This window comes from Balaenoptera ricei, chromosome 13 (assembly GCF_028023285.1).
Source record: "Balaenoptera ricei isolate mBalRic1 chromosome 13, mBalRic1.hap2, whole genome shotgun sequence".
NCBI lineage: Eukaryota > Metazoa > Chordata > Mammalia > Artiodactyla > Balaenopteridae > Balaenoptera > Balaenoptera ricei.
Window position 1 is genome coordinate 83,142,196 of NC_082651.1, and position 23,188 is coordinate 83,165,383.

A 23,188-nucleotide genomic window follows, 5' to 3' on the forward strand; every position below is an offset into this window, starting at 1 on the left:
TGTGGCTGTGGTACCTTCCACCTCAACATAAGTATAATCTGTCTCAAGGATCGAGAGACTAAGGACGTAGGATCAGGATGGGGGTAGAGAGCAACTTCAGCTCCCACTTGGTGCTGTTTTGGAGGGAATGAGGGCATCTTCCAGAAGAGTATAACATGAGCATGATCCGAGCAAAATTATTAGGGTCTTATTTCCTATCGGTCTTAGAAAGATGTGTGTATACTCTTTGTAAGTGAAGACATTATGGAAACTAAGTGAGTGACTTGATTCTCACCAGACCTCTAGATTTCCAAATAGTGGGTTTTTTCTGTTTAGGTTGTAACATTTGACATTCTGCAGTTGATTTTTAACGTGCTGTCACCTGGGATTCTACAGAGCCGAATGTCCTTTCTTAGTTCTTCCTTTGGCTTAGGTCATTTAGCTTCCCAACCAATGATTTCTTCTCTTACAGAATAGAGATTATTGTTTTTCTATAACTGTCCTTCTGTTTAGATTTATGTCATTAATAAATAACTCATCAAGAATTTAAACCATGCAGATGAAAATCATTAGGGATACAGAGATTCCCATTCTCCTAAAAATTCATTTTAGTTTCTAAATTTATTAGAAACTGGGCTGAGATTTTGGTTGCTCTGGGTCCACTGTCACACATTGGAGATATCAGCATGTTGGGTGTCACACTAGGGAGGATGGGAAAGCAAAAGCTGCTGACTCAGGTAGAGCATAACTCTAAGCTATCAGTGTAAGATACAACTGTTTTCTTTCCCCACCTCAGCTCAGGCACAAGTGACTATTTTGTATCTAGAAAAGCAAAAAACTGTCATACTTTAGTTTAACTATTGCTGGAACTAGGATTGCTGAAAGGGCTTCTTTATGCTAGAGGGATCTGAAAAAACTGTAGATTCAGTAGGCAAAGGGCTGAATCCAGCGCTGTGACATAAGGCAGTAAGAAACAGGAATTTAATCTAAATCCAAGGAGGGTCTAAATCCTGAGAAATCAGAAAGTATTTAATCTCAAAAGCAGCTGTATACCACTGAAAAAAGAGGGACTATTTAATAAGTTTGCTGGATCAATTGGTCATGCATAAGGACAAACATATTGGCTCTCTTCCTCACACTATATACAGAAACACCACCAGGTGGATTAAACATGGAGACAAAAATGTTAAAACTTCTAGAAGAAAACGTAGGAGAGTTTCTTTAGGGATTTGGGATAGAAAATAATTTCTCAGAATTACTAGCCATGAAAGAAGTTGGTATATTCATCTATGTTAATATACGAACTTTTGTTTATCACAAGACACATAAAGGGCAAGATTCATTTGTAGGTTCTGACATCCTTCTGGTTTTAATGAATATACATGAATCCAGGAACTGCCAATACCCAGCTAGTATAATAAAACAAGGTAGAGAATTTCATCCTTAGGGTTAGTGGTTATGAATCCTGAACACCAAGATTGTCTTTTCCCCCTTCATTATTTTTAACGGTATATTTGTTATTATAATAATATATGACAAATGTGTGAGATATGAAGCATAATGATAAAATGAACACCCAGGAACTCACGTCCTACTTGAGAATTCATATATTGCTAAAGCCATGTCATCTGGAAAAGTGCCCCCCTTATTCCACTTCCTTGCTTCTGCCTTCCCCACAGAGCTGACCTCTCTCCAGAATTTGGTTTATCATTCCCTTGCTTTTTTTTTTTTTTTTTTTAATATTTATTTATTTATTTATTTGGTTGCACCGGGTCTTAGTTGCGGCACGCATGTGGGATCTAGTTCCCCGGCCAGGGATCGAACCCAGGCCCCCTGCATTGGAAGCTTGGAGTCTTAACCACTGTGCCACCAGGGAAGTCCCGATTCCCTTGCTTTTTAAAACAGTATTGTCAAGTATGTGTGTATGCCCACGTGATAAAGTGTCTAATTTTGCTTTTTGTTTTTTGAGCTTTATAGAAATGGTATTCCATGCAGTCTTCTGGGACATTTTTCCCCCTTAATATTACTCTTTAGGAGCCTTCCGTGTTGTTGCATGTAGCTGTAGTTCATTCATTTTTGCCACATATTATAATTATTTGATCATGCACAGCACAAAGAAAGAGTACTGCATCCAGGCTTGGGGGTTCAAGGAAGAAAGGCTTTCTAGAAAGTTGAATGAGTCAACTCCTCTTTATTGAGTTTATACCTGCACTGGAAATTTAGGGAGTATGAAGACGAGAAGACAATGATTCTATCTTAAAAATTTATAATCTAGTTTTGGAAACAAAACTTAAAATAATTTGCTAGTCAGTTAAATAATATTGTACAATGTTAATAAATAGTATGGATATTAGAAGAAATGTGAGTAGGGAAAGACACACACACACACAGGCTAGAAGCAATTTGACCCTTGGAAGTGCTGGAATTTGGGCTGGACCATGAAAGGTAGGTGTGGTTTGAATGGCGTGTGGGACAAAACATTTAAGATTAGAAGCAGAGTTGGGGTTCAGCAAGATCCCCCAATAAGTATGACACATTTCAGACAGGGGAAGGAGTCTTGGAGCTAAGAATTTGTTTTCAATCATCCAGGGAATTAATCTTCAGAGTGCCAATGATGGGAGATAAAATTAGTTGGATAATTGAGACCAGATTCTGAGAGCCTTAAGTGATAGGTCATTGGAAATCCTTGGAGGGCTTCAAATAATGATTTCATTAAGTTCACTAGATGTTAATTGAGTCCACACTGGATGCGTGATATTCTCTTAATCATTAAATCTATGCAAAGATGAGTAAGGTCATCCCCTGACCTCAAGGATTTTGCATCATGGTAGGAGTGACAGCAATACAAGGTAAAATAAATTAAGTGCCACAGAGAAGCACCAATTGCTATGTGATTAAATAAGCAGGATCCTATACCTACTGAAGTAATCAGGAATAGCTTCCTGGAAAGAGTGACATTTGGGATGGACACTAAGGAGTGAATAACATTTGGAGGAGAGTAGGGGAATACTCACTTGTAAAATGATGCAGTCTGCTTAGGGAAAAGTGAACCATGGCTGGAGGTCCAGACATAGAAGGGAAAGGGAAGTAAGGAACTAAGGATAGGAATGTAGGTAGGGTCTGGAGCAGCACTCTCTGATAGAAATATAATGTAAGCCATATATGTACCAAAAATTTTCTAACAACCATGTTGAAAAACAAAGGAAAGAGGTGTCACTAAAATTAATACTATCTTTTATTTAACCTGTGGGAATAGAAAGATAGACATGTGATTTCCAAGAATCATCTGAATTGGGTGACTGATTGAATATAGGAAATGAACAGGAAAGTATCAAAGAGGACTGAGTTTTTCAGCCATGACAGAAAGAAGAAAAAGTAGGAGAGAGAGGGAAATTGAGAAGAGAACCATTTAGGGAGGAAAGTCTCAAGTTTGGTTTTGGACAGATTGAGCTAGACTTGATGACATGAAATCTGTCCTCAGGGAAACAGAAATCTGTCCTCAGAATTCTCTTAGACACAGAGTCGTCCTGATGTCTGTCATACTTTTTGAACCTGATGTGTGGTTCTGGAAGCACTGACTCCTGAACCCTGTCTTCCCTGAGCAGTTTTCATACATTTTTCTCCACTATTAACTTAAATTTGGACTAGTTTTATGTATATGTGAGGCATTTGGCTTCCTAAAGAATTTTTAAAATCACTTTAATAATATTAACAGTACTTTTTCACTCTACGGCAATGTATACTTTCCAAAGCATTTTTTTAAAAAATAAATTTATTTATTTATTTATTTATTTATTTATTTATTTTTGGCTGCATTGGGTCTTCGTTGCTGCACATGGGCTTTCTCTAGTTCCGGCGAGTGGGGGCTACTCTTCGTTGCGGTGCGCGGGCTTCTCGTTGCGGTGGCTTCTCTTGTTGCAGAGCACGGGCTCCAGGCGCGCGGGCTTCAGTAGTTGCAACACGCGGGCTCAGTAGTTGTGGCTCGCAGGCTCTAGAGCGCAGGCTCATTAGTTGTGGCGCACAGGCTTAGTTGCTCCGCGGCATGTGGAACCTTCCCGGACCAGGGCTCGAACCCGTGTGCCCTGCATTGGCAGGCGGATTCTTAACCACTGCGCCACCAGGGAAGCCCTCCAAAGCATTTTTGCATACTGTTCCTCACAGCAGTAAAGAAAAGTGGGCAAAACAGATATTATCACCATTTTATATATCCAGTATCAGAACTTAAATGATTTGCTCAGCATCTCATACACTGCTAAGTAGCAGAATCAGGTCTAAAACCCATTTCACCTGGCCTTCGACTCTTCTTTGAGGATCATTTTATCTTCATTTTCTTTTATATTTGTTCAGTAGACACATTACAATTTTTAATATTTTTAAATTACAGTGTCTTTTTGTGATCTAACTGCCCTTCCATCTCTGCATTCCTCATGAGCTTTTCCTCTCCGACAGGCAGAGGAAAGATGAGCTGGAGCAGAGGATGTCAGCGCTGCAGGAGAGCAGGCGGGAGCTGATGCTGCAGCTGGAAGGGCTGATGAAGCTGCTGAAGGTAAGAGCAGCAGCCGCTCAGGCCTCCCCCCACCTCCCGGCTCTCCTTGTCCATCTCCACCTGCACTTCAGCTTCTGCCTCCCCGTGATGTCAGACAGGATGAGGCTAACAGGTTAACTCCTGCTGCCTAGACTCAGTTTTCAGGTAGACCTCCATGAAGTTAACCTAATTCAGTATAAAAGTTATCTAAATCAGTGTAAAGCCTGATTACAAAAAATTAGTAACTGGAACTAATGTCCTCGAATAGTTGCTTTTATGAATAAATAAGAATGTTTATAAATCGGATATTAGCTATGTGAAATGAATATTTCTCAACTATATAAAGTTTCTTTTAAGACAAGTTTTCAAATATTCTACCTAAATGCGTAACAAGTATTGTGTCCTATTTTAATAAGTATTACAGAGGCAAACCAAAGTAATCAACCAACTCTAATCAATAATTTTACTCTATTAGGAGCAATAAAATAGCAGCTAGCTCTAGGTTTGGTATATTGGAGCTTGAATAAATCTAGAATAATTCAGGCCCACTATCTATTTTTTGTGAAAAATATATTACAGCCCCTACACCCTAGAGCAGACAAAGGCACACTTGGCATTTAAATGTCCTCACCTGGATGATTTGACTGGCACTGAACAGAAATATTTACCCAGCTCTGTAGCAGCAATACCAGGGCACATTTGTTTATGCTATAAATTCCTAAGGTCTGTCTGTCTATACTGTGAAACCATTGTATTTCATGGTCTGACACAGAATGGAAATCACAGTGTGGAGTACCTCAAAAGGCAGGCTGAGGGGGTAGATTTAATCCTGTGATAAAGTGGAGTCATTAAAGGTTTTGAAAACAGTAGTTTAGGAAAATGTACATAGCAGGTTGGGAAGAGGAGAAACTAAAGGATAATAGGAAGCTAATGAAATCATCCAGACCCGAAGTGACAAGGGTCTAGACTAGGGGGGTAGCCCAGGAACATGTCAGCTTGAAGAGTTTTCTTCAACTTCTCCATTCTAAACCAGTCCTTTAATAATAAAGCTAGTGGGTATTTAGCAACTTGGGTAAATGGCGTGTTTGTGTTTTAAACTGACTTTTGGCTTGCTCAAGACAATCACTTCTTTTACTCTTGAGCTGAGTTTTTTCTAGCTTTGGTCCTGGGTATTTTGGGACATGTTTCTTCATTAACCCTGTTAGCAGGATTTCTCCTGAGAAATATTTTGTCTAAATGGGTCTTGTTTAAAGAAAACCTTATGCGTAAAACCTGGCCCAAATCCTTCAAATAGTTGTCAGGTATCCAGCTAAGCAACCCAATCAGCCACTCAAGAGAGCAGAGAGGTACTTAAATACATTTGGCCAGTGTAACATCTGGAGCCATGTGGGGCTTTGAAAGCCCTGCCATTGTGGGGTTAGTCCACCCACAGGACAGAAGGTCATAGGGGATTCACCTACCTTTCAGAAAAATGTTCTCAAATATTACCCAAACATAGATGGGAAGGTACCCTTTTTGTAAAAGGCAAAAAGGTTTATGCAAACTGAAGGGAAGTCAGAATGCATTTCCCCTAAGTATCACAGTAAGCTTTCCCGTCAGCTGGTTGCCCTCAGTGTTCCTTAGAGTTCCTGGCTCAGGTCCCATGTGCATTCCTATGACCTTGTCATGTACCTCTGACACTTGTATTCAAGGCCTAAGCAGAATGAACTGATGTCTCGAACTGTATTCCCAAGCCCTGAGTTTCTTTGTATTTCCAGCTGTTGTCTTACAGTTACAATTTCTGTAAAATAACCAGGACCCCACTGCTCTGTTTTGTAGGATATCCTACCAAGTTCTTAAATGCCTTATTATTTACCCACCTGACAGGCTGAGGTCATTCAGAAAGGGAAGAAGACTTTGCAAACATAAACCAGGAATGTTGTCTTTTTATCCATTGATTAAGAGTCATGTTTAGGATATGTGGTGTATAATGGTGACTAAGACTCAATTCTTGTCACCAAGGAGTATCAGAGACCTTCTTATTGTTGTTGTTTTTTTCCTAATGACATAATGTAGACTGACACTCAAGTACCCATGTTTCAGAATGTATCTTTTCTTTACATTTTTTCCCCTGATTAATGAGTATATATGGATAACCTCTACCTCAGACTTCTTATTTAATCTAGAAATAGTTGTGTGATGGTGTTTTAGTTTCTAAATTACGTTCCCAGTATTCTTCTGCCTCATTTTCCATTTTTCCAATATTGCTTTTGAAATGCATTTACCAGATGAATTCTGTAGTTTTAAATTTTAACCTCATATGCAAATGAGGTTTTGAATATAAATTTTTTTATATAGATGACTACAGTGGCTATGGCATTACTTTGGCCATCTAGCCAGATATCCCCAATGTGACGGGTCTCCCATGTTTTTAGGTGACTTGAGCAGTCCTAGATTTGCACTTTATAATTAAGGCATTATTACCCCCTTTAAATCAAATTGGCTCCTATACCTTGTCACCAGTCAATGTTTACTGACCCCAACTGACTAATTGATAACAAAAAGGTTCTAAGACCTTATATCTGACCTGTTTACTGTGTTGACAGAGCCTTCAAAGCTATATCTGATTAACTTTTGTGAGTTTGGATTATACAACACCATCCTAAGTAACACTTTGCCAAAGTCCACCCTCTCCCAATGCCAGTGCACATGGGGGGCCTGTAAGTCCTGAAAACACTGCCCTGTCCACTCCCTCCATCCTAACCTGACATGTGTCTACTGCAAATTATAATGATTTTATATCAATGGATAAACTATATACAGCAAAGTCACCAAATGTACAAACATGAAACATCGCCTTCTGAATTTTTTTTTTTTTTTTTTAAACATCTTTATTGGAGTATAATTGCTTTAAAAAAAAATATGGAACACTTCACGAATTTGTGTATCATCCTTGTGCAGGGGCCATGCTAATCTTCTCTGTATCGTTCCAATTTTAGTATATGTGCTGCCGAAGCGAGCACTGAATTTTTCTTTTCTGTTGAACCAAGGTAATATTATTGTCTCCAATACCAAACCTGGAGAAAACAGTGAAAATAAGGAGGTGTTTTAGAAACAGTTCTAAGAAATTACATACTGGTCTTTTGATCTCAGATGCAATTCCAGCTTGTCAGGATTGCCCCATCCCTTCCCTACCAATTTCCATTTCAACATTTAGTGCCAGCAATAAAAACACATTTTTAATTGTTTAATAACTCTTCTACGGCTGGTTGCCTTGCCTAGTGAATGGAAGAAAAGTGTTCTGCCTCACAGGGAAGCCTGACTAGGCAGGGAGATCGCTTCCCAACTGTAAAACTCTAACCCCTTCTAACTGGAGCCATGCATGCCAGACGCAAAAGCTAAAAGATGCTAACTCCTTCAGGCTAACTCAGCGAACGCTCAGGGCCCTCTTTGCCTGGGTGCCTGTGATATTAGGTTTGGCCAAGCATCTAGCAGCTGGCTTTGATAATGAAGAACATCTTCTGGTGCTGAGTTGGGAGTCTCCTCAAGAGATTTCTTGGTGCCCATTTAATTTCTAGTGCATGTCTCTCCCTTGCGGGAATAAAATGACTTTCTCCAAATTCTTACTTTCCCTCTCCCTTTCGTAATTCCTTGGCTTTACTGAAATCATTCTCTCCATTGCACCCAGATCTGCAGACTGAGAAGCACTCATCCATTCCCAAGACTTCCTACACACATGTTTAGTAAAGGCAGTCTGCACGGATGGATCCAATTTAAATAGAACCATTGCAACAGATTTTAGATCTGTGTATTTGGGGCAAAGAGCAGAGGCGTCCTGACCACAGTTACCCATGATGAGGCATAGAAAAAGGAAACGAAGAGACCCATTAAAAGACAGAGTAGCTGAGAAGCACAAGACTGAGGAGAGAGGAACTCGGAAGTGTTTATCTCATCTTCATCGTGCTTCCTTCTTCAGTGTCTAGAGGTGCATTCTGAGAGCTGAGAGTTAGCAAGGGCCTGCTCTGAACGGCGTCACTGTAAGGCTCTGAAAGACAGAGACCGTATCTCACCTTCATGTTCCCAGTGCTTCATGCATAGGGAGCATTAAACGAACCTTTGTTCAACTAATGAGACACCAAGGTCAAGAATTCTTTTTGAAAAGCCTCTTAGGGCCTTGAAACAGTTCCAGTTTATAGGGGGAAGGGGATGTATGTGCATCCTTGAAAAGAACCACACAGCAGCCAAAAGCTCCAAAAGTGGAAGACAGGGGACTAAATAAGAGACTCTGTAGTCAGATGGAATTTCCAGTTTCTAGGAAGTTCTTAGGAGCAGTGGTTCTCAAACTAGCAGGATTCAGAATCCACTGAAAGTTTCATGAAACAGCGCTGCCCCCACCCCAAGAGTTTTGATTCCATTGGTCTAGGGGGAGACGGGGCAAAGCATGCATCTCTGACAAGTTTCCAGATGCTGCTGCTGCTGGTCTATCTATGTTCTGCGCTTTGAGAACCACTGACTTAGAGAAATGTACCTGACACATTTGGATATTGTGAATCGTGAAACAGAGTGATCACGGAGCTTTTGAGTCATGGTTGAGCTGCTTCTTTCAGTTTACCCTAAATAGTGATATAAACTTGGGCAAGTCAGGCTCTCTAGGGCTTTTTCGCGTATAAAAGGGGAAGTTGGGCTAGAGGGTTTAGAAGGTTCTTTCCTTCTAACTCTAGAAGTTAGCGTTTAAAGGACCAGATAGGGCAGAGGCTCGCCATTTGCTCTGCCCAACTGACGGTGCTCTGATGGTGGTCAGGCCCTTGGATCTCTGAACCCACGGGCCTGGCCTGGTTTGCCCTTTTCTATCATTTTTTTCCAGTTGTTTGTGGTGATGGGCATTAATTTCTCTCCTTTTTCCCCTCTACCTTTTTTCGTCTTCACCACCTCTAGGAGGAAGAGCAAAAGCAGGCAGTAAGTGAACTTCAGAATTCTCCACCTGACTCTTGCTTCTTTTGCATGTTCTTCTTTTCCTCATATAACTGTTACATACTTTCTCCTCTCCTCCCTGTACCAAGATCATCTCTGTGGAATTGGTTATGTGTAAAACCCTCAGCAGTTCTCTCCGTGGTATTGTAAAATGGCCTAAAAGGCCACGTCATGTTTACCTAGTAGAGCATGTTCTTATTTGAAACCAGAGCTTGTTGAATTTGTTTTCAAAGTACACATCTGTTGTGTTTATTTAAATATGCATGACTAGCCAGGCTACAGTTACATTTTCCTGCACTTACATTCTCTGCTGCTTCATGATTAGGCTGACTTTAATTGCTTGAAACAATTTTCAGGGTGGTGGGAGTGACCTCAGGGTTAAGTACAATGTCATGAATGACTGTGCATGAAAATGAGTAGTTCTTTTGATAACTTTAGTTGTCCTTTAGTCTTGAACAGTCTTCTGGATGTTCCAGCTCCAGTAGCCTTCTTAACAAAGTTACCAATGACAACTAAGTGACTGATCATGCTGTAAGTGATTTCCTATTCAAAGCCCACTGCAGAGGGAGCTCTGGTTTTCCTGAGCTGCATGGTGTTTAGGGAAAGTTTATGTTTGTTTTTATTTTCCCTGATAGCCACTAACCCACACAGGAAAATCAATTGAGGGCTTATCCATAATGATAAGACTATATGTTTATATCATATAGTAAGGTTTTCAAAGCATACATTTTTCACACACAAACTAAAGCTTATTTTTAATTTACCTCAGGGCTTCTCTTTAAAGAAAGAAATGTGAAATGTGTAATTCAAAAAATGTACTCATTTCTTATTTCAAAAAACAAATGTATCCATGTTTCAGATTAAGAATAGGAATATAAAACATTATATTTACCATTATTTCCAGTTAGGAAAGCAATGGAGTCATAGGGTAAAAGGGAGAGGAAAGGAAGGAGGAGATGGGTAAGGAGGGGAGGAGGCAAGAGAAGAGTAAAGGAGACTGTCAGGAAGAGGGAAGGAAGACAGAGTATGATGTCAGGGTAGGCTAACAACCCGTACATCTCAATGACTTTAATGTGACAAAATTTTATTTTTGTCTGTGCTTTATTTGGTTTTGTTTTTTCCTCATTCACACATAATTTATTACTTTGATCTTATGGCACTTTTGTATCAATAGGTACATTCACATGGGCAAAGCAGAAGAAAACCAGGATGGAAAGTCAAGCCCAGCCATTAAATGCCTCTGCCAGGAAGTGACACACATCACTTTCACTCCATTTCATTGGCCAAAGCAAGGCACATGACCACACTTAACTTCAATGGAGGCAGGGAAGTACAATCCTCCAGTTTGCTTAGAAGAAGTAGAGAAGCAAGTGCTGGTAATGCCTGTCACAAACAAGAGGATGAGTGAGATTGTGTTGGAGGGAGGGAAAGAAAACATCTGTTCTTCCTGTTCCCTTCTCCCCTCCTTTCCCTGACAGCCTCATCCCCTTGCTGTGACCACACCCTTCCTGCAGATCAGGGTATCACCTGACCTGTAGTTGCTGGCACCAGCATTCCCCTCCTTTTATTCATCCCTCTGCGCCCCAGAGATGTGCTTTACAGCTAAACCACTTGCTGGGAACTTCCTCCCGCAGTCCACCCAGACTTGCATCTCATGATCCCTCTCCGAATGGGCCAACTCAGAGCAAAGCATGTAATCGGGAACACCCACAGCCCACCTGAGAACACCTTTCAGAGGAGGGCAAACATTATGGATATTTATGTTAATGGCAACAGTAAGGGCTTCCAAGAGACACTTCATTATTTAAAAATTTTATGGATTACTGTGTACTCCAAGAACCAGAAATTATCACTGCTGTCGTATTATTTCAGGTCAATTTAAAGCTGATCTTGAGCAGACAGGGGATTAAATAACAACATGTTCATTCCAGTGATCTTTGATTGTGTGTGAGATCATCTTCCCCTTGAGGTTGGCAAAATGAGAAGCTAGACCCAGATCACTGAAGCCTGCCACTAACAAGCCACTTGTGTGTGTGTGTTGGGAGTTCTCGGTGGCTTGTGTGTGTGTGTTGGGAGTTCTCGGTGGCTTGTGTGTGTGTGTTGGGAGTTCTCGGTGGCTTGTGTGTGTGTGTTGGGCGTTCTCGGTGGCTTGTGTGTGTGTGTTGGGAGTTCTCGGTGGCTTGTGTGTGTGTGTTGGGAGTTCTCGGTGGCTTGTGTGTGTGTGTTGGGAGTTCTCGGTGGCTTGTGTGTGTGTGTGTTGGGAGTTCTCGGTGGCTTGTGAGTGTGTGTGTTGGGAGTTCTCGGTGGCTGAAGTCCTGAGCTCATGTTCTAGTCCTCACTGTCCCAGGGGACCGTCCAGAGCATGAATTTGTACAAATTGTTTTTCCCTCATGTTTCCCCACTATGGTGAGGTAAGACATTCTGCTCTGTGGATATAGGTAGAAATTTCCTCTGTCCACATCACAGGTTTAAACTGTACCCACCTAAGGCTCAGCAATGAGGCTCAAATGTGAACTGGATGGCTTTGCATGGTTCAACATTTTTAACATGTACAGCTGGAAAGACTATAAAGCTTTAGAACTCGAGCGTCTGCTTTAATCTATATCATTACCGAGTGAGGCACCAAAAGGTATTTACCACAGAGCTAAGTCATAACCCTTTCTTCCTCCCAGATTCTGGCTGGTATAGTTTAATTTCTTCCCTATCAAAGTGTATTACCCTATATGAGTCATAAAATAATTGTAAGACTTTTTAAATGAAGAATTTACTAGACATCTTCCCCAAACTGGCTCTGTAAATTCATTATAGAGAACTTTTTATGCAGTTTGCCTTCTTCATTCCCTTTCAGGGATTATTTTGGCATTGGGGAAATTTGAGGGAAATGAGTAATAACTGTGACTTTAACTGTGACTTTGGGTCTGTGGTTCTACCTTCAACCTCAGCCACTTTTCCAGTGCTTTAGTGACATTAGTACCTCAGCTGATAATTCTTCTGTCTTTCCTTTCTCCCTCCCTCCCTCCTTCCCCTTCTTTTTTCTCAGCTCCAAGGTTTATAATTAAGGGCAGAACTGCCTGGCTATTTCAGATAAGACTTCACTGAGTGACTGTTCGACCCATGACATACCCTACAGTTTAACAGGCTCAGGAATTAGATTGTATCGGTTGAGTCAGGGTTAATCAGGCCCATGATAATCGTCAGACTGTAATTAAAAGACCTTGTCTGCCTTTTTCACTACTGCATCCCCTTGCTGCTAGCCCAGTGCCTGCCACATGGCAGATACTCAATAAATAGTGGCTGAATGAAAACTGCTATTAACCAGATTTATAAGATTTTAACTTAAAAACAGTGTGAATTCATAAGTTTATTCGTTGTAAGGGACATAACTGGTTCGAGTACCTAAGGCAATAATTTTGCTCAAGGTACTCCCATATAATAGGTAGATCTATTCAAGAGACTAAACGATGGTTAGAAATGTCCTTTATAAAAAGAATCAGAAAAACAAATTTCAGCGTTACCAAAAGAATAGGAAGACCAAGCTAATATATTAGTATTATTATTAACTCTATTATTATTTCTGTCTAAAGAACAGATATGTTATGTAGAGTAAAATCATCCTCTTTTTTTTTAGCACAGATAATCTACAAAACGCAGGATATCTATAGTTATTTGTATCATTTGAAAATATTTTGAGCATTTCTCAGTAAGAACCCAATGCCCACAACCAGAAATGTGTACAGAGGGGTACACTAAAGTAACAACAGACTGGTGAGGACCCTGCTGGCAGTGGTGTTTACTGTTGAGCTGTGGGCTACTCCCTCAAGGTCAAACAATATCCCAGTCCTAGTCTGGAGGGATTCCAATGTACAAATTTATTCTAGGGACACCTTAGGGTTCCATTTTTCCCAGAGACTCAACATACCATAAAATTTCACTGCTGGATTGCTGACACAAACTAAAATGAGCTATCCAAGGCAAGGTTTCAGTTTATTCGTGAGGGATGTATTTCTTTAAACATTTCTCCGGTTCCTCATATTAGAAGATCATTACTTTCTGGAACTTCCCTGGCGGTCCAGTGGTTAAGACTCTGGGCTTTCACTGCAGAGGGCACGGGTTTGATCCCTGATCGGGGAACTAAGATCCCACATGCCACATAGCCAGTCAAAAAAAAAGATCATTACTTTTCATATACAGATCAACATCAGAGTTAAAGACTATAACTGTAAACAGTGATGAATAAGGATAGGAGGCTGCCGCAGGGGTGGCCTTGATCCAGGTTCGTAGGGTGGTGGTCCAGAGGGTTATATAGGTGGTACTCTGAAAGTTATGTAATTGGAGGAATCTTGGGATTCCACTAAGAGAACATGGCCACAGTTGGGACCTCTCTTTCTACTTCAGCCAGTTGGGATATCAAGTGGATCTTGCCCCATGCCCTTTCTGATTTCCAGAACCAGACAAACACCCCACCACAACTCAACCAAAGAAAGCATGGTGTGGGCTGGCTGTCAGAAACCCCCACCTCTGACCGCGGCTTCACCAAATATGCCTCAGAGGAAGGGCACTCAACATTTAGTTAGCCAGGTTGACCCATGAGGCCTCCATGACGAACTTCATGAATGTTAACTTTGTAAGTTTGAGAGAAAGTACTTAAAAAAAAAAACAACCTACACAACAACAAATAAAAACCTCTTCTTTGTCCATTAAAGAGATTACTGGTAAACCTCTTGATGTGTTCCTGGGTCAGGTTCCCTCTTGGTTCACTTAACCTTTGGACACAATCCCATTGGGAAGTGATTCACATGCCTCCCTAAAATTTTCTGGATTCCTTGGTCCCACCATACTCTGAAATAGAAGCCTGAGTCTACTGCTTCCTGAAAAGCAAAGGATTGCCATTTATTTATGTCTTCAGCAATGTCTTACTACATATGTTGAAGTGAGCAGTGGGTGAGCTTGGCCTTTGGAGGATCAAAAGAGAAATCCTGCACAAATCCCACCCTCAAATGGTATGATCATTATTTCATGGTTGGCCTGATGCCCTGTATACAGAAACAGAGGCCAGGTCAGTGATATCTGGAGGCTTAGGCACCACTGCCGCCCTCCCAAGTTTGCAAGCTGCACCAATGGATTTTGGTAAACAAAGATCAATGTGCTGTACTCTGCGACTATGCGCCCAAGCCTTTAGCCTAGCCTGGGTCCCAGTCCTAGTCTGTATACATGGACTCTGGCTGCCCATTGATGGCCTCATGAAAGTCTACAAAGTATGGTCATTCATCAGTCTTGGCTCTTGTACTCACTATAGGGACCTGGTAGCTTGTTGGGGGGTTTTGTTTGTTTTCTCCAAAAGAGGAAATGTCATAGCAATATTGAAAAATAGGTACTTGCATTTCACTCCCCCAAAACTCCTTGAACACCTAGAGAGAGTGTATAGTCTGAAAATATAGAGGAAATAGCTTTTGGGTCTTTGCAGCACCCCCCATGTTTTTCATCACTCTCATCAATCACGAGCTGAGAGATTGCCTTACCTGCTTGTTTATTTCCCCCTGTCCTATATTTATGTCTTTTCCTCTTCTGACCAGAATGCATACAACATATGAAAAATATACACCAGGGTCTCTGGGAAAAAGTCTCTACACACCAAGCTGGAGATAGTCACCTTCCACTAGAGGAATATGAATTCCTAGGACACAGTATCTCCCCCCAGAATACTACAGTCTGGGTCTCAGCAAAGCATCAGCAGAAAAGAAGATGACTTCTAGGTTTTGAGCCCAGGAACCTGGGAAATTGACTGAAAAAACGAAACTGGGGAGATGATGTGGGCTATAGAAAGGGGACTTTGATCTGATTTTGAACATACCGAGTTACATAGAATAGGCAGGCAGTCAAGCTTTGTGTCTGGTCTGTTAGATATTTAGGGATAGGCAGCTGGAAATTTAGTGGGGAAACAGGGCTAGCAATGTAGATTTGGAAGTCTTCAACATAAAATTAGTGTTGAAAGCATAAACATGGGCCATCGGGAAAACCCATAGTAGACAAAATGAAGAAAGAGGAGGTAGGAGGGTAGGATTGTGGGTTCTCATGAAAAACCAGAAAGTTTCAAGGAGAAAGTTAATAAGGCAATAAGACAAGGATTTGACAATAAGGAAGTTATCAGCAACCTTGGAAAGGAAATTTTCAGTATGGCAGAGTGTAGACAGCTCTGAAAAATTGATTTTGTCTTGTCCAACCTCCTCACCCCCACCCCCATTGGTTTCACCTCAGCGAAGGAAGGAGTTATATCTTCAGTTTGCCTTATTGGGTTACGTGTGAATAGATTGTTCTGACTCATGGCACCTTGTTGACAAAACCTCATTTCTTTTCTATCTCACCATGTATATAACCTTTACAGACCTCAGTTTTCTCATCTATAAATTTCCAATCCACAGTTCTTTGATACTGTCATCACTGATACCAATCGATATATTGGGGAAAGGCTATGAACCAAGAAGGGTCTGCAGAAATCCAACTGGGTTCATTTGACTGATGTTTCCTTTTGTGACTTTGAAATCCTCTGGCCCTCGATTCATTGTCTGGGTTTTCTAACCAACTCCTTCCCCAGGGTTTATTCATGCCAACCATCTACCTCCCACTCTTCCAGACAAAAGAAAGCATCCTAAGAAAACAACATCAGCTGCTTTCATGATGCCCTCTCTTTGGCTCATCTCTAGGATTCTGGGCCGTGCCTCCCACTCTCTTTCTTTTAGACCTCACACAGCATCCTCACTTGGCATGAGATTGGATCTGTGACCCTCCACTTGGAGAGCACCTGTAGGCATTTCCTTGAATCCTGATGCCGTGCCAATCTCTAGGGTTTTATAGCTGACCTCAGGCTGGTTCTGATGTCCCAAATTAACAGCAGTGCCAAGGTAGGGAGCTTCCTGGCCTAGAGTCCTTAACTGAAGTGAACATCTGCTTAATTTCAGCCAAAGAAGCATATTATAAAGGATATGATAGACTCTTTTGCACTCTTCTCCATTTGCTGCTAATCATAATTTGGCAAGTAGAATTACTCCCATTTGGAGCTGCAGTATAGATGCCCAGTGCTTTAAAAAAAGAGAGAGGGGAGAAGAAAGAAATATAGAAGCGTGTTTTAGAAAATTAGAGGCAATGGGGCTTCCCTGGTGGCGCAGTGATTAAGAATCCGCCTGCCAATGCAGGGGACACGAGTTCGAGCCCTGGTCTGGGAAGATCCCACATGCCGGGGAGCAACTAAGCCCGTGCGCCATAGCTACTGAGCCCACATGCCACAACTACTGAAGCCTGCATGCCTAGAGCCTGTGCTCCGCAACAAGAGAAGCCATCGCAATGAGAAGCCCGCGTACTGCAATGAAGAGTAGCCCCCACTCACCGCAACTAGAGAAAGCCCGTGCGCAGCAACAAAAGACCCAACGCAGCCAAAACAAATAAATAAATAATAAAATAAACAAATTTTTAAAAAATAAAATAAAATTAGAGGCAATGCAGAAAGACAGTTACCTGCAGCTAGACAGGTACCTTTAATAAGAATCCATGCCAACTCACTACTGCTCTACAAAGCTGGCTAACCGTAAATCCTTCAGTGCTTTTATTATTATGTATTCTAATTAATATATATGACATTCACTGTTTATTCACTGCTTTCACATTTCAAATTTCAACTCCTGTATTTAACCAGCTCAGACCTCAGGAAACCAAGAGAGAATCTAGGAGACTCTAAGGCCTGTAGCTGTCCCCAGGACATCTCCCAAATGTGCAGAAGGTTATCAGCGTTTATTCTTGGCCCCTTGAAGTTTCTAACCTGATCTGAGGCTACTGGTGGCCTGCCTTTCCTTCTACAGCAGCTCACCACCTGGGACAAGAAGCCCTGGACAGGCCACCGACTTTAGGACCTCGTAACTCTGTCACCCTCAGCCAGGTTTTCATCCTCAGCACTATGGACATTTGGGGCCAGATTACTTTTTTTTTTTTTGGTGGGTTGGGGCGGGGGCGTGTTCTATGCATTGCAGGATGTCGAGCAGCATCCTTGATCTCTACCTGCTAAATTCCAGGGATGCTCCCACCCCCACACCGACACCCAACACCAGGTTCCTAGCAGGTAGAATTATCCCCAGTGAAGAACCACTGCTCAGGAATTCCCTAGTGGTCCAGTGGTTAGGACTCTGCACTTCCACTGCAGGGGGCACTGGTTGGATCCCTGGTCAGGGAAGTAGGATCAGAGAACCTTTCTCTGTGATACCAGTCTGAGCCCTTGAGGCATTCTCAGCATCCCTTATTCTGAGGTTTAGATATGGGATGGATGGTAAAAGATTTCCAGTCACCTTCCCCCACAAATCACCCCTTTGTCCATATGTCCTGCTTCTGTTAACATCATTGCCAGCACTCCCTACATGCATGCGCTCTTCCAGTCCCCTACTCTTCCCACTCAGTTGTCACAGTCTAGTCAACTTTTTCTCCAAAAGCTTGCTTGTGTCTCTCTCCTCCCAATTCCTATCACCATTCTCCATTCCAGCCTCCATCATCTGTCACCTGGTCTCCCTCTCTCCTGCCTCCTGCCTCTCAGTCCCTCCTTCACTTTGCCCCGGAGCCAGATTCCTAAATCAGACCAGATTGACCACACCACTCCCTCCTTGGAAGTCTTCACGGGCTCCCTCTGCCATTGTCTATGGCAGGGGTCAGCAAGCTTTTTCTTAAAGGTTAGGTAGTAAGCATTTTAGGCTTTGTGAACCAAATCAGAGATATTATGTAAGGACTTATATAACCATTTAAAATAAAACCACTTAAAAATGTAAAAACCATTCTTAGCTCACAGACTGTAAAAAAGCAGGTGGCAAGCTGGATTTGGCCACGGGCTATAGTTTGCCCATCTATCGCCTAGTAAATAAACTTGATGACCATTTATTTAAGGCTCTGGATGATTGTGGCCCACACTTCTCTTTCCCACCATATATCTTCTGTGCTCCCTGCATACTAGTGTCCCCACATGCTCCTCCCCCGTCCCCCAACACACACATACAGCTTCCTCTCTCATGGTGCCTCTGTTCATGCCCTTTCCTCACCTGGATTGCCCTTCCCGAGCCGCTTCTGCCTGTTGAAATTATACCCCTCAAGACACTCTCAGATGCCACCTCTTCTGTGAAACCTTACCCTGTTCCAGAAGGTCAGTGTTAAACTCTCTCGCCTCTGTGTTCCTTTTCCTTTGTACCTCCGCTACGGTACGGATTTCATCCTCCTTTGTATGCTAGCTGCGTACATGCCGAACTGCCTAGGAGGCTGTGAGCCTGCTGAGAGTGGAGACCTTGCCCCTTCATACCCCTACTTTGCACCTTTCAAAGTGGAATCATGGCAGGTAGTACCCCATTGAGCCAGCATGTGAAGCACTTTATGTACATCCTCACCAACCCATGAAGATATTCTTGTCTCCACTTTACATATGAAGAACCTGAGCCTCAGAGAGGTTAAGTAAGTTGCCTGAGGTCACACAGCTAGTAAATGGCAGAGCTGGAATCCAAACTAGGTCCATCTGACTGCAAAGCCTGGGCTCTAACCACCTTATTATATAGAACAGGGACTCAGCAGAGAGTGTGGTGCTGGATCAGGTGCCACACCTCATTGTACAAGTTTTACTTACTTACCCATAAGCAGCATTTAAGTTTGACTCATTGATCTTTAAAATATCATTGATAGGTTCAGGCTGCCTGCCCCATCATTGAATTCATGTCTGAATTAAGGACCATGCTCTCCTGGAATCCTGTCCTCTTTTGGTTTCTAATATGCAATCTGAGTGTTTGGTATTCATTTTATAGGGATTTTTCCTTCAGTGAGGTCCCTGATCATTTTGCTGAGAACTAGCTTTGAAATCCTGCAATGAGAACTAATGGGATACCATTTTCAAATAGAGCTGGGAAAACTAGGAGAAACAAACAGAAAGAGGGTAATTCTAGTCTTGGAATTTATGAGCTTCCCTATCTAAAAGTTTAAATTTCAGCTTTCTTTTGATCTTCGGGTTTATGGTGAGTTTTAAGAGGTTGTTCTTCTGAGACAGTCTTACGAACTTAATACGCTTTCCTCCTTCTACTGAGAAAGATCTAGACATCTTGCCCCCCAGCTCTTTCAGCCTCGGGTAAGCTTTGTCTTCTATATAATTTAGTTTGACTTGAATAGGGGCAGAATCATGGAGATTGAGAACCATAACCTTCTCCCCGTTGCCAACAGTGTGATCACAAAACACCCAGCAGTCCTGCCATTGCTGTTTCCCATCCATAGCAGTAACCCCACAGGGAGTGACACCTGAGAGCCACCGCAGGGAGTGACAGGTCATGGGTAAGCCCTGAGTTTCCTGAAGTGATGTGGGAACAGACAGGTGTCAGCCCTCTGAGGAGGGACCTCAAGGCAGACTTTTTGGTGGCCCCTCTCCTTCCAGCAGACACACACGATAGATAAATGTGTATTAACGGTGGTGAGAGAAGAGAGACATCATAGAACTGTTTGGCCCTTCTCTCGGGTGTTTAGAAGCCAAGTTCATCCTTAAAAGCTGCACCGCCCTTTACCTCAGAGGTGGACACTTTGGGGAGAGAGGAAGGTCTCCAGGCGTGTTCTTTACCTGTTTCTAATTCGCCCCAGAGGGAATCGCGGCTGCTGCTTTGCTCACTGCCACGTGACTGCCTTTCTCATCTCCTCCACCCCTGTTCTCCTTGTGTGCTCACTTCCACCCCTGGGCCTAACTCCCAGCAGTCTTAACTCTTGTCATGTTAGGCAATTATTTTCAAATCTTGCAGCAGGACAGACAGTACAGCGTCAGATAATCCTCTCTCTCCTTTTAGTTCCACATTTGATGAGACAGCTGCATTTTCCTAGCAGAGCCACCACCTGCAGCAGCTCAAAATAGTCTGTGGGGTTTTTTTTTTTGTTTTTTTTTTTTAACCTTTTGTTGAAGAAAAAAAACGTACAAAGTCCATTCTGTATACATCCCAGTTCTCTGTATGTTCACGGTTGCCTCATCTAAATTTCAGACTTGTAGTTCCTTTCTCCCAACATTGTTTTTTCGGTTTTTTTGTTGTTGTTGTTTTTCCGAACGGGCCTCTGAAAATCGGCAGCAAAGAGGCCAGTTTGTTTAATTTAAATACATTGCAGGAAAATGAAGGTAATTGTCCACACAGGCCATCTGCTACCTGGCAGGTGTCCATGAATCAGAGAGAGAAAAATGGAGACTCAAGTGTCTCCTTCTGTTACCATGATAACCGCTTAGCTCAGAGTTTTCGTTGGGTGTGTGTGTGGAGGGGATGCCGTTAACAGTGCTCTGGCGAGGGCATTAACTCTCAAAATCAGGCTTTTTGCCATAAGCCTCCCTGGGTTTGATTGCCTGACGATAATCAAGGAGATTAAAAAAAATTCATACCTGTTCCATCAGGAAAAAGAAGGGAAGGAAATAGTATTTTTGGAGCCCCTACTGTGTGCCAGGCACCCTGCTGGGGCTGGCTGAGCACAGCCCGGGACTGTATATCCGTCATCTTCCTACTGCAGACAGCGCCTCTGCCCCTGCATGGCCACGCTCTCTGCCACAGCATGTGAGTCCCCATCTCCACTCACAGTGTCCTCAAGTCACCTTCTCTGGCGTTCTCTGTACCTGTTTTGGCTCCAATATTAGACTTGTGCTCAAACAAAAGAGTAAGTCGGAATCACCGTATTCTCCTTTCTCACATTTCTCACTCGTGTTGGAAATTAATTTATGTTGCTATCAAAAATCATGGTTCGGGGCTTCCCTGGTGGCGCAGTGGTTGAGAATCTGCCTGCTAATGCAGGGGACACGGGTTCGAGCCCTGGTCTGGGAAGATCCCACGTGCCGCAGAGCAACTGGGCCCGTGAGCCACAACTACTGAGCCTGCGCGTCTGGAGCCTGTGCCCCGCGGCGGGAGGGGCCGCGATAGTGAAAGGCCCGCGCACCGCGATGAAGAGTGGCCCCCGCTTGCCGCAACTAGAGAAAGCCCTCACACGAAAACTAAGAGACCCAACACAGTCATAAATAAATAAATAAAATAAATAAATAAAGTATTAAAAAAAAAAAAAATCACGGTTGGCCTCGGCAGTGAGAAGTCTCACCTGACCCATGTTCCTCCTGACCTCAGAAACTTGGGATCCCAACGTGCTTAGGGTTCTCCCAGCAGTTTAAGGCCACTGGAAGACCCAGGTACCCATCTTAGCCTTGCTACTAATTTATTTGTGACCTTGTGACTTCTCTAGGCCTCCATCTCCTCAGATACGGTAATGAATGTTGGACTAAAACAGAGGCTGGGGCTTCCCTGGTGGCGCAGTGGTTAAGAATCTGCCTGCCAATGCAGGGGACACGGGTTCGAGCCCTGGTCTGGGAAGATCCCACATGCCACGGAGCAACTAAGCCCGTGAGCCACAACTACTGAGCCTGCGCGTCTGGAGCCTGTGCTCCGCAACGGGAGAGGCCGCGACAGTGAGAGGCCCGCGCACCGCAACTGGAGAAAGCCCTCGCACAGAAACGAAGACCAAACACAGCCATAAATAAATAAATAAATAAATAAATAAATAAATATATTTAAAAAAACAAAAACAGAGGCTGTTTTCCTGGGGTCACGAACCCTTTGACATTACAAGCATAACTTCTGAACTCTTTTCTTGGAACACATAGCTTTCTCAGGTTCTCAGAGTCTTTGCTGATTTAGAAGAAGTGAAGGGCCAGCAGAGGAGAGAGCTTCTCAGATTGTAACATTTCTCTAGCTCTGTCTTTCCAGCAGAATTGTTTCCAACTACAAGGGACCTCTGTACTCAGAGAACCTGAGTTACAGGGCATTTATTGTGTTTAGTTGTTGGTTAGACACGTGACTGGCCTTTGCTGTGTTCAGGCCTTTGTAATAAGTTGTATTTCAACAAGGTCCCACTGTCCCTGCTTCAGGAAACGTTAAAACACCAAGGAGCGTGTCGTGAAGCTTCCCCAGCCTCTCTAGGCTCACCGCCCCTCTTCTGGCAGCTGAAACCCAGAGGCACGCGATTCTTTTGGACCCTCGTTGGACAGCTTATCCCCACCCCGCAGAGCCACCAGACTAAGTCCCTCCACCTTTGCTGATTTCTGTGTGAGTCTCAGGTTCCCCATAATCTCTAGGTCCCAGCGGTGATGCGCCCCCCAGCCTCTGACTGTGCTGCTCATTCTAGATGGGTTTGCTCTGAGTGGAGTGCTCAGCAGTCTCCACGGGGAGGGCCTGCCTCTCTGAACGTACAACCCATCTGTGCCTTTGAGACAAGGTGCAGTCTCTCAGTGCAGCGCTTCATCCGCACTGACTTCAGCGCGGCCGTCCGGCACAGACCTGTCGGGAGGGCAGAGGATGAGCAGCCTGTAAGCAGGCTAGAGGTGACTGTCGGCGAGCCGGGAGAGCCACTGTGCGCACTGCAGCGCTGCCTTCAGCCGTGTGTGCTGCAGGCGCTCCGGTCTGCGCTTCCGTAATGAGGAGCACCTTATTTCAAGCTGTCTTCCTTGAGACAGCCCGTCCTCTGCGTACCTGCTCCCTGCACCTCCCCACCGGCTGCGAATGCAGGAGGCCTGAACAGGCAGCACCTCCGCTGTGGACTCCGCTCGTGAGAAAGGAGAGTTAGGAGCAGAACATGCCTTGTGTGACCCTGAAGCGGCCGCTGAGAGCCCTCAGAGGAGGATCCTCCACCGGCAGGGCGGTTATGACCGAAGCAAAGCCTTGATCACTCGGC

At 43.2% G+C, this 23,188-nt stretch overlaps 1 protein-coding gene and 1 non-coding gene across 24 annotated transcripts in view; one reads left to right on the forward strand and one right to left on the reverse strand.

Annotated features, from left to right (window-relative positions):
• The window catches only part of DTNB (dystrobrevin beta), a 253,014-nt gene that overhangs the window by 210,471 nt on the left and 19,355 nt on the right, over nt 1-23,188 (forward strand). For 14 of the 23 annotated variants that reach the window (XM_059893466.1, XM_059893454.1, XM_059893453.1 and 11 more), the window contains 2 exons: nt 4,429-4,525; nt 9,419-9,439. In XM_059893466.1, coding sequence (XP_059749449.1) covers nt 4,429-4,525; nt 9,419-9,439 — 118 coding nt within the window. Of the gene's footprint in view, nt 1-4,428; nt 4,526-9,418; nt 9,440-9,903; nt 9,986-10,628; nt 11,259-21,703; nt 21,987-23,188 lie in introns of those variants that run through there. The other 9 variants (XM_059893467.1, XM_059893465.1, XM_059893450.1 and 6 more) reach the window with 5 other exon arrangements.
• On the reverse strand, nt 7,400-7,506 carry LOC132347141 (U6 spliceosomal RNA). The gene has a single exon (XR_009497098.1). It is a non-coding gene; the product is annotated as a U6 spliceosomal RNA (small nuclear RNA).